At 38.6% G+C, this 12,384-nt stretch overlaps 1 protein-coding gene across 4 annotated transcripts in view; it reads right to left on the reverse strand.

Moving 5' to 3' along the window:
• SLC45A1 (solute carrier family 45 member 1) overlaps window positions 1–12,384 on the reverse strand; it is an 834,426-nt gene that overhangs the window by 548,051 nt on the left and 273,991 nt on the right. For all 4 annotated transcript variants that reach the window (XM_044063063.1, XM_044063066.1, XM_044063065.1 and 1 more), the window contains exon 5: window positions 3,040–3,764. In XM_044063063.1, coding sequence (XP_043918998.1) covers window positions 3,040–3,764 — 725 coding nt within the window. The remainder of the gene's footprint in view (window positions 1–3,039; window positions 3,765–12,384) is intronic.

The raw sequence follows: 12,384 nt of genomic DNA on the forward strand, positions 1-12,384 counted from the left end.
CTGGCTTTTGCCACCCAAGAAAATTATTTTCCTGTGCCACTGTCGAGCAGAGCCATAGAGGATCCAATCATCAAGATTTTTCTTGAAGAGTGCTAATGAGGAGCTTTGTTTGATATAGATAGGCAGTTTATTCCAGAGTATGGGAAGTCTCTGGGACAGGAATCTATCCCTCCAGCATGTTCTGTTTATTGTGGTGACAAGGTGTAGGTCATTACAGCGTGTAGCTCGGAGGGATTGGGATTTCTTTAAGTGGTAATATAATACCACCAGCCATGATGAGTAATAACACCATCACCATTCACATCTATTAACAGACCATGTCTAATCATGTCTAGTAATACTCCACTACTACCAATCATGTCTAGTAATATACCATCATCATTCAAGTCTGGTAACACACAATCTCTAATCATGAGGTTTAGTAACAGAATCCCATCAACCATATCTGCTAATGTACCACTACTACGTATCATGGTAGTAACACCATAACCACCACCCATGTGTGGTAACAGACCACCACCCCTCATATCCAGTAATGTACCATCATCATTCAAATCTGGTAACACACTACCACCAGACGCAAGGTCTAGTAACAGACCATCACCACTCATATCTTCTAATGTATCACTCATGTCTAGTAACAAACCACCACCAATCATATTTGCTAATGTACCACTACCACTAATAATGTGTAGTACCCCACCATCACTCATGTCTAGTAATGTACTATCATCATTCAAGTCTGGTAACACACAACCACCAGACATGAGGTCTAGAAACAGACCCCCACCAACCATAGCTGCTAATGTAACACTACCACTAATCATGTGTAGTAACCTCCATCACTCATGTCTAGTAACAGTCCACCACCACTCATATCTAGTAATGTACCATCATCATTCAAGTCTGGTAACTCACAACCACCAGACATGAGGACTAGTAACAGATCACCACCAATCATATCTGCTTCTGTACCACTACCACTAATCATGCATAGTAACCCCATCATCACTCATGTCTAGTATCTGACCACCAATCATATCTAGTAAGAGACCACTAATAATTATAGCTAGCAATATACCACTACAAGACATGATGAGTAGTAACACCAGCACTAGTCATGTCTAGTAACAGTCCAGCAAAACTCATGTCTAGTAATGTCATGTCTAGTAACAGACCACCACCACTCATGTCTAGTAATGTACCATCACTACTAATGTATCACTCATGTCTAGTAACAGTCCAGCAAAACTCATGTCTAGTAATGTACCATCATCATTTAAGTCTTGTGACACAAACTCTCCAGACATGAGGTCTAGTAACAAACCACCACTAATCATATCTACTAATGTATCACTCATGTCTAGTAACAGACCACCACCACTCATGTCTAGTAATGTACCATCATCATTCAAGTCCCGTAACACACAATCTCCAGTTTTGAGGTCTAGTAACAGAATACCACCAATCATATCTACTAATGTATCACTCATGCCTAGTAACAGACCACCACCACTCATGTTTAGTAATGTACCATCATCATTCAAGTCTGGTAATACACAGCCACCAGATGTGTGGTCTAGTAACAGACCCCTGCCAATCATATCTGCTGATGCACTACTACCACTAATCATGAGTAGTAATCACAACATCACTCATGTCTAATAACACACCACCACTCAAGCCTAATGTCTTACTAGCCACATTCATGTATAGTAACATTGACTCCATTCCTGCCAAATAACATGGCACCACATCTAATGTCTAGTAATATCTCACCTTGTTTCAGGGGTAGAAACAAATGACTACTGCTCATACCTACTAATATGCTGACTCCACTGAGACCTGTCAACACACCTATACCAGTTGTGCCTAGCACATAACGTTCCTAGAGTATAACCGACCTAATAGAAACTGCATATACATTTCTACTTTACTCTTAAGGCATTCACATTGGCTGGAAAGTAATCTAGGTGGTCTTCCTGTCAATTTCCATCAGTGTTACGTTGAGTTTACTATTCTAAATAAGTATTTTAGGAGAAATCATCTTAAATATTTCTTCACTGCTCCCTTAATGAGCACATGATTCAGTGCTTTGTTTTGTTTACCAATGCTGATAATTTTGTACTAATGCTTTACAGAGAATTATCTACTGAAAATGCACTGCAAGTATAAAATACCTAGAATCAACTAGATGCTTCTTTTAAATAAATCTTGTCCTGTTTTTTTTTTTTGTTGTTGTAGTTTTGAGACAATATTGCCTGAGTCAGCTGTGTATTATTTAAGGCTACAGTTATAACACAGACAGAAAAAGATACCTTGGCCAAAGAAAGGATATGTTTAGCATGTTAAGAATACGACTAGCAATTGTGACATTTTATTAGTTATCAAGGTCTTGTGAAAGGGCTTGTGACTTTGTCCACCTTTTCATAAACACACTGCTTTGTAAGGGGTTACAAAACTGAAACCTAATCACCTCACAAGCAAGAGTGAGGCTCAATGAATGAAAGTCAGTTAAATACAGTAAAATTAAAATTCTGTACTAATGTACTAAACTTGTACTATTATACCTTACTTTGTATTCTCCTAGTAGAAATACTTATAATAAAACACTCTGATTACTAATATTTAGAAGACGGTCTATTCAATTACCAAACACAATTAGAAAATGCAGACCAGAAATAAAGGCAGATCAATGACATTTACATAAAATTACGATTGTACAGAATAGCATTCAGTGCAAATAATAAAATCAGTTTTGGAGCTATTGGGTTTTATCATCCATTGGTCACAAACTTCAGATGAAATGAAAACATTTTTGAAGTTTGAAATAATGGTTAAAAAGTAGTACCATACATTGACAGCCACTTGTCTGTTATTTTAATAATAATCTACAAAATATTTTCTAAAAATAGACCAGTATAATTTACTATACTGCTCTTGATAAACTTTTAAAAACAGTACAAACTCTGTAGCAAAGATGGTATTTGGATAATTAATATTCTATAGAAGCAGAAGAATGCTACTGTAACTTTTTACCTGTTGGCTAAATGTCACAGTCCGTCTTCGGCCAGTTTCAGTATTATTTCCTGAGAGTGCATCCGGGAGGGCTAGTGACTGGGGTCTCTTGAGAATTCCTGATGAACGTGGCTTGGGGGCATCCAGTGAGCCTACTACAAAACCATCATCACCCAAACTTGGAGTTCTGAGGGTTCCACCCTTGCCTAGTCCCCTGTCATCCTGAGGTGGGATTCTTGGAAGGCTCATACTCAGTGGATGCCTGTGAGTTCCAGCACGGACCCCTAAATAGTTATCACCAACTCCTGTGTAGCAGTCTATTAGTACACTGTCAATGTTTGATGTCCCAAATGATGATGCAAACTCATTAAGCCCAGTTAATGAGTTGTCCCGGCTAATGAAGCTCCCATATTTTGGGGTTAATGGGCTTTGAGGAGAGACCGGTGTAGTCCAGCTTGCATAGAGATGAGTAGAGTAGTGGTTGTTTTGATCTGGACCTCCATTTTCCTCAAAAAAGACAGGCGGTGATGGCGGAAGAGGAAGACTTGGGCTCTTCATCACTTTCTTCTGGCTAATGGGTTTGAGAGGTTTCTCTGGGATACTCATTAAAGTTATGGCTAATGAAACACTCAGCGTTATTGCTGTGAAAAAATAGATCACTCGTAGCTGGCCTCCCATAGATCGACCAAACTGTGTTGTTTCCCAGTTGATTCCACCAATAATGTAGCCAAATCCTCCTCCTAAGCCTGGAAATGTTGAAAAAAAAGAAAGAATTCTGTATCATTGTCTTATTTGGATTATTCATGTTTTAAATTCTGCTCATGTCTTTAATTAGTTAGCAGTGAACCACTAAACTTTAAATACAGAATATTAACACTAAATTGAGATGAGACACATTACCAAAAAGAAAAAAAATCTGTTATCTAAAGAGATTCTGTGTGTGTGTGTGTGTGTGTGTGTGTGTGTGTGTGTGTGTGTGTGTGTGTGTGTGTGTATAAACATGTAGATTAATATTTATAAGATGAAAAAGAAAAACTGATCCCTAATATTATTGATTAATAATGCATCAAAATTGTTTTATGGACAGATAAAAATATCTCCCATCTACATACTGTCTTCATGACTAATACATTAATGGGCAGAGTCAGAACAATTGCTTTAACATAAATTTAGCTTATTCCTTTACTTTGAGTAAAAAAACTTAATATGCACTCTTATATATATTAAAACCAAATCAAATAATAAATAAAACAATAAGGTAGTGCATGGAGTGCCACTATTACACTCCAACAATGGAAAAAAAAGACAAGCTTGTGTCAGAAAGGTGCTTATCAAGCTTTTAATATGCACCTCAAAGCACTGTTAAGCTTGGATCTTATGCTATGGATTAACAGAGGTTTTGTAATCCAGAAAACACTTCATGCTTCTACACTTTTAAAGCTCCACAAAATAATTATGATTTGGTCTCTCCAGTCATAATCCTTATTATGTGATCTGACATGATACCAAGATTCACCTCATGAGCTTGGCTCTCTCTCTTGAGGTGAATTTCTTGGCATCCATATCGTGAGCATATATACGTTAGTTAAATACTATGTCTGCGATTATCACATTATCATTATATTCACAAACAGATTAGTGTTAACTGCTAAAGCTGTGACTATTCATTTTAACCAAGTAAGATCCACAAGGCACAAGTGCTTCTTTCACGACCAACCTGGGAGCACTACCTGGCCAACTGACTTTTGAGTCATACAGAGTGTAAGTGCGACTGAGAGAAACAATCACAGGGCCGTAAGTTAAATCATGTTAGCAGCTAATGGCCTAAAATCTACTAAGATCATGTTAGCAGCTAATGGCCTAAAATCTACTAAGTTATACTTAAAAATCTGCCAGAAATACAGCAAAGACTTCTTTGTCATTGTTAATTTAAAACTATTAGGAATACATGACCAAGCCTGCCATCTTTGGGTTATGCTTTTCAAAATGTTGCATTGTTACAGCATCATTCATCCATATTGGAGGTTACTTTCACATACTGGCTATGAAATATCCACAAAAAAAATAATAATAAAATGAATAAATAAAAAGGGAGAAGAAAAGAAAGAAAAAAAAGCACTTTAATATCATTAACACATGCAAAATCCACTTAAAATACTTTACTATATCATCATCATGTAATTTATATGATAAAAATGTTTCATACAAATACTGTTATGAACAAAGATTGTTTTACTTACCAGTTACTTTTCCCTCCTTTTTTCTTCTAGTGTCCTTCCAAACATTAATGACATGAAGTGGGGTATATGCCTGTCATTCCCCCAAGTTTAACAAATTCAACAAAAGTCCAGTCTTTCTCAGCCACTTTTTCTTGCAAAGCCATATTTTACAAATGTTATTGATGCTTTACAGTCAACATTTATTCACCTCCTGCACTTGTTTCTTTTCTCTCAAGCATGTTCCTCTAGAACAATGGAAAAGGCTTCACTAGCAAAGTCTCTGTATCAGCCCTGCCATCGGAAGAATGAAAAGCAAAAATACCCTTCTGTTTGACAGTTCACCCCTTTTCTCTTCATCTTTTCTGGTTGATTTTCTTTCAGCTTCTCTAAATTTCTTCTTTACTGGCATCCACGCAGTGTGCCTACTAGCCAGTAACTGAATTTTATTCAAGCTGACAATATCACTGGCTGTTATTAATCAGTTTCTGTTGTCATGCTGGTAGAGTTACTCTGCTGATCAGTGTGCCGCCATCTTGGAAGTCTGCATGACTGTTGTAGTCTTAATGTTAATTTGCTTCAAATAGTGTAACTTAAAGCAGGCTCCTCATGGGTACAAAGACATGTTTTCTAACTTTTAAAAAGAAGATGGGGTGTCCTTAATGCTAATGAACCTCCTACAGTAATTTGCATGCCATGTGGTACTCAGAAATTCCAGAGAATTCAGCTTTACAATATAGACTTTGAGTAGTTTAGACTACATTAAATGTATCTTTGTGACATGAGGTTCATAGGTTCATAGATTAGTACTAAGCTAACTGCCCTTGCAAGCCATTTAAGCTTAGCCAATTATACCTTGTGAGACTCAAACCCTGCACCTTGTGTTTGTAAGGCAAACACCTTACCCATTAGGCCATCCTCCCAACCCAAAAGAAGAACCTGAAGGCATGCTTCAAAAGTCACAATGCAAATCCCAGCATATTTTACTTTGTCTTTGGTCTCTGGTTCTCTAACCAAGACTGCTATAGAATTCTGGTAGGCAACTGGCATTTTTATTTGTTTTATTGTGGTCCCTGTTTATAGTACCAGTCTAAAGCCCCAAGTTCCTCTTGGTCATAATATCTGTGGAAAAATTATATCCCAACATTGCATACAAGACTGGTTTTGCTTCTTTCAGGAAAAAAAAGTCTTTTGGCTTTTCCAGATTTATAAAGCATGTAGTTTGGGCTTAATCCCTCTATGCTACAGGGCTGGCTACCTCCTTACATTTGTTAATTAGTTGAGTGACACAGTACTGTTGTATTTGCAATGGGTGCACTGGGTGGTGCCTTAATTTAACTTTTTCTCCATTTTTATGAATTGTGGAGAGAGAGACAGAATCCTGCCCTTTTTTTTGAAGTTTAACATTCTACAAATAAGAAGGCTTTGCAGGGAGCTTCAATTTAATCCAGTAGGCTTGTTGTATTATGCAGATAGAGTTGTTGCCAACCAATGCGTGAAACTGATGCTTCAGATGTACCACTTGATTAAGCCCTCCAGCAATGTTGGAAGCCCAGTAATTCTTAAATTATTTGACCTACTGCCATCTTCTTGATTATCTGACTTTTTAACTACATTTTCTTTTGCTGTGTTACAGTCTACAAATGATCTGTCAATAAACTTGTTGTCCTACACCTGTAATGGTTGGCAGGCCCAATGCCTCCTTGACAGTATAAATGCTAACTCCCTTGTACAAATAGTTAATGACCCTACTAGGGGACCAAATATCCTTGGTTTTGTCCTCACAAATATAGCTTTTTCTTGCACACCTCCATATGTATCATCTTCTCTTGTTAAATTCAAGCCAGAAGAAAAAGGATAATGCTAGCTCTCATTTAGGCTCAAACAAAGACCTCTAACCATATCATGCTGGCCTCACTGCCAATGGACCATGAGCCTCCAGACAGATAGGTGTTGAGTTCTCCCTTAGGAGCTTTAGTGTTTCAGCTAGGAACCCTCCAGTATGGGGGACTTTTTCTTTTAAAACAGGTGGAACGTCCTCTGCAAATACTTTTCTGCTTAGGGATTACTTGACGACTTACATCTCACATTAGCCCTCACCCTCCTCTTCAGATGGACCCCATTACTAAAGCCACTGCCTGTGGTTCCAGCTTCCACTGCAGCTTCATTAACTGCAGTGATAAGGCAGTCCTTGTCTGCAGCAAACACAACGTGAAATGTAAAAACAGGACTCTGTGGAGGAATGCACATATAAATAAACTATATAACAAGAATGGGAGATAATGTTAATGCTTGTAAGAGGTCATATTCTTCTCACTTTAAGAGCACATTTAAAACTACCAAAGAGCATAAGGGTACCATTACGAAGCTCAAAGTTGAATACAAACTTGATATAACCACAAAAAAACAAAAATAACCACAAGTCTTTCCTTAAATATGCAGGAAGTTATGAACTAACACCCAACAATTTTCTGAGCTACTCCGCAAGAATACTGGCCACTTTGTCCATAGGAAATAGGTGATTTCATAGCTAACAAATTTAGTGACCATTATACCATCTTGCTATCACCAGCTTACAAACCTGCACTGGTTAGAGAGAAACCCACAAAGACGCAAATCAGGGTATGGTCTGAGGGTGTTCTATGGAGACCCCTCCAAGACTGCTTTGAAAGAACCAACTGGGATATGTTCAAGGAGGCAGCTACAGTGAATCAGCATCTGAACATTGGTGAATACACTGAGATGGTGAGGCATACATTTCAAACTGTGTTGATAGGGTAACAAATACCAAGAGTATAACTATTAGAGCTAACCAGAAGCCATGGCTCACCTCTAAGCTATATGAGCTTCTGAAGGAGAGTAACGTAACTTACAGGGCTAAGGACAAAGCCATCCTAAGTGTAGCAAGAAGTAATCTGAGGAGGGGTATAAAGTAGGCTAAGAGGGAGTATGGCAGAAAGGTACAGAGCCACTTTGAAGATATGAAGGATACAAGGAGACTGTGGCAAGGCATATAGGAGATCAATGACTACAAAATGAGGTCAGCACAGTGTGAGGACAGCACTGAATTCCTGGACAGTTTGAACATCTTATTTGGTAGATTTGAGGAAAGAAACAACAAGTTGGCACTAAACCTACCCACTGATGAGAAGGATGCAGTGCTCAGCCTCAGCACAGAGGAGGTAAGAAGAGAGCTATGGAGAGTGAACCCCAGGAAGGCTGCTGGCCCAGACAACATACTGGGCAAGGTGTTAAAAGACTGTGCTGATTAACTACGCACAGTGCTCAAGGAAATATTTAACACCTCTCTTGCCATGGCAAAAGTACTCGCATGCTACAAGGAAGCTAACATCATCCCACTACCTAAGAAAACCACTCCCTCCAGCCCTAATGACTACATACCAGTCACTCTGACATCCACTGTTATGAAATGTTTTGAGCGGCTTATTAAAAAGCATCTTTCATCAAGCCAGCTTCCTGATTTTGACCCCCTGCAGACTGCGTACACAGCTAACCAATCCACGGCTGATGCCATATAAGTAGCACTACACATCTCCCTTGAGCATTTAGAGGGCAAAGACAACTATGTGAGGATTCTGTTCATAGACTTCAGCTCTGCATTTAGTACGGTGGTACCAACGCCGCTGATAGAAAAACTGGCACATTAGGAATCAGTAAACATCTCTGTAACTGGATCCTAGTCTTCCGGATTGAGACACCACAGAGGGTGTGTTCAGTTAAGAACACATCAAAGTGAATCACGATTAACACCAGGGTTCCCCAAGGATATGTTCTCAGCCCACTGTCATTCACCTTCCTGACCCATGACTGCTATGCTAAGCACAAGTCCAGCCATATCATCAAGTTTGCTGATCACACCACAGTCATGGGGCTTATCACAAAGGAGGGTGAAAGGACATACAGTGAGGAGGTGGCATCTCTCATCAGTTGGTGCGAGGGGAACAACCTAGGCCTGAATGTAAGCAAGACCAAAGAGATAATCATTGACTTCAGGAAAAGGAGAACAAACCACCTAGTGCTCACGATCAATGCTGAGAGTGTGGAGAGGGTTACATATATCAGAGGATTTCTCATGGTCGAGAAACACTAGCCAACTGGTTAAGAAAGTGCACCAATGCCTCCAGTTTTTTAAGTTGACTAAAAAAAGTTAGGCTTCCTCCTCAAATTCTCTCCACCTTCTATAGAGATGCAGTAGAGAGCATCCTCACCTGCAACTTCACAGTGTGGTTTGGAAGCTGCACAGTTACAGAAAGGAAGGTGCTACAAAGAGTGGTGAGGGTTGCAGAGAATGTAACAGGTTCCAGTTTTCCATCGATACAACATCTTTATTCTGCAAGAAGCATCTGAAAGGTCACCAAAATAATACAGGACAACACGCATCCTGCACATGGACTGTTTAAGCATCTGGCATTGCGCAGGAAATATCACAGTATCAGCTGCAGGACTACAAGTTTCAGCAACAGTTTCTACCCTACAGTGATTAGACTTCTGAATTAGGGCACTAGTCCCAGGGGTCTGGACACATAAGTCAATTTTTATTTATTTGTGCAATATAAAGTGGATATAAAAAGTGTACACACCCCTGTTAGAATGCCATTTTTTTGTGATATAAAAAATGCGACCACAATAAATCATTTCAAAACTTTCCCACCTTTAATGTGACCTATAACCTGTACAATTCAATTGAAAAACAAACAAAGCTGTTAGGGGAAAAAATATAAAAAATTAAAAACATACAATACGCTGGTTGCATAAGTGTGCACACCCTTAAACTAATACTTTGTTGTTTGTGCACACCCTTAAACTAATACTTTGTTGAAGCACCTTTTGATTTAATTACAACATTCAGTCTTCTTGGGTAGGAGTCTATCAGCATAGCACATCTTGACTTGGCAATATTTGCCCACTCTTCCTTGCAAAAGTGCTCTAAATCCGTCACATTGCAAGGGCATCTCTTCAGGCCACACCACAGATTTTCTTTTGGATTTAGGTCTGGGATCTGGTTGGGCCATTCCAAAACTTTAATTTCCTTCTGGTGAAACCATTCTTTTGTTGATTTGGAAGTATGCTTGGGGTCATTGTCATGTTGAAAGGTGAAATTTCTCTTATCTTCAGCTTTCTAGCAGGGTTTGAGTCTCACACGAGATAATTGGCTAGGCTTAAAATGGCTTGCAAGGGCAGTTAGCTTAGTACTAATCTATGAACCTATGAACCTATGCCTGAAGGTTTTGGGCCAAAAGTGACTGGTATTTGGAACTGTTCATAATTCCACTCCACCTTGACTAAAGCGCCAGTTCCAGCTGAAGGAAAGCAACCCCAATGCCACCACCATGCTTCACTGTGGTGATGGTGATGCGAAGTGTTGTTTTTGCGCCAAACGTACCTTTTGGAATTGTGGCCAAAAAGTTCAACCTTGGTCTCATCAGACCATAACACGTTTCCACATGCTTTTGGGAGACGATGTATTGTTTTGCAAATTTTAGCTAGGTTTGGATATTTTTCTGTGTAAGAAAAGGCTTCCATCTTGCAACCCTACCCATAGTCCAGACATATTGAGAATATGGGAGATTATTGTCACATGTAGTACATAACCAGTACTTGCCAAAAATTCCTGCAGTTCCTTTAGTGTTGCTGTAGTTCTCTTGGCAGCCTCCCTGACCAGTTTTCATCTTGTCATTTCATCAATTTTGGAGGGATGTGCAGTTCTTTGCAACGTCACTGTTGTCCCATATTTTCTCCACTTTTTGATGACTGTCTTCACTGTGTTCCATGGTATAGCCAATGCTGTGGAAATGTTTTTGTACCCTTCTCCTGACTGATACCTGTCAACAATGAGATCCCTTTGATGTTTTGTAAGCTCTCTGCGAACCATGACTTTTCCTGTAGCAGGCAGCTGAGTAAATGTCAGGAAAATCCTACTAGGACAGCTGAAGTTTATTTGGGGTTAATCAAAGTTTCTTTAATTGATGGCAGGTATGCACCCAAGAAAACTGAATGTTGTAATTAAATCAAAAGGTGCTTCAACAAAGTATTAGTTTAAGGGTGTGCACACAACAAAGTATTAGTTTAACGGTGTGCACACTTATGCAACCATCATATTGTACGTTTTTTAGTTTTTATATTTTTTCCCCTAACTGATCTGTTTGTTTTTCAACTGAATTGTACAGGTTATAGGTCACATTAAAGGTGGGAAAAATTTTGAAATGATTTATTGTGGTCTCATTTTTTTTGTATCACAAAAACCTGGCATTTTAACAGGGGTGCGTACACTTTTTATATCCACTGTATACTTACATATATTCCAAGCAAGTGCAATATTTACTTATTATATCCATAGTCAGAATTATTTATCCCACTCAAGTGCAGTATTAGACAAATAACTTAGGCATTTCAAACTGTAGTGTGTTTTGTATTACTTTAAATAGGGTAGCTAATTTAACTCAGGGAGGGTATTGTTTTCATACATGAGTGTTGGTAAATGTCTCTGCTCTTTCTTGTGTGTATTGGGAGTAGTATTGTATTTGTTAGTTATGTTTATTCCTCTATTTGTATGTGTTGTTTCACTTTCCTTTGTAATCTTAAGAATTGAGCTGATGCACAAAATTTTGTTTAGGCTACATGTGTGTAGTTCTAAGTGACAATAAAGTTTACTTTGACTTTGACTTAACTTTAGTGAAACTTTTGTTCCACCCACAGTTATTGCTATTCCAAAGATTCCACAGTCCCAGCCACCTCCTACAATTACTATGGAACAAGTCCTCTCAGCCTTCTAAAATGTTAAGAGTATTTAATTCAGTGGCCCTGATAACATACCAGGCTGCATGATTATCAGTACCAAATACAGCTTATCAAATACTCTAATCTAATTCTCTCTACTGGTTACTTTCCCAAAGCCTAGAAAACAATAATCATAATACTGTCACAAGGGTGGCCCAAACATTGATCCTGGTAACTATACAACCCTCATTCTCCCAAACCTCATACATAAAGCTATGGAATACATTATCTCAGACCTCATTAATCTGAGCATTGAAAATCTCCTAACTCTGGACTCTCATGAATTCAGCTTTGTCAGAGGCAGATTCTGCATCTTTAACCTTGTTAATTTCTTTGAAGCAGTCAGTTGAAG

The sequence above is a fragment of the Protopterus annectens genome, chromosome 2.part1 (genome assembly GCF_019279795.1).
Source record: "Protopterus annectens isolate FY-2018-M chromosome 2.part1, PAN1.0, whole genome shotgun sequence".
Classification (NCBI taxonomy): Eukaryota; Metazoa; Chordata; order Ceratodontiformes; family Protopteridae; genus Protopterus; species Protopterus annectens.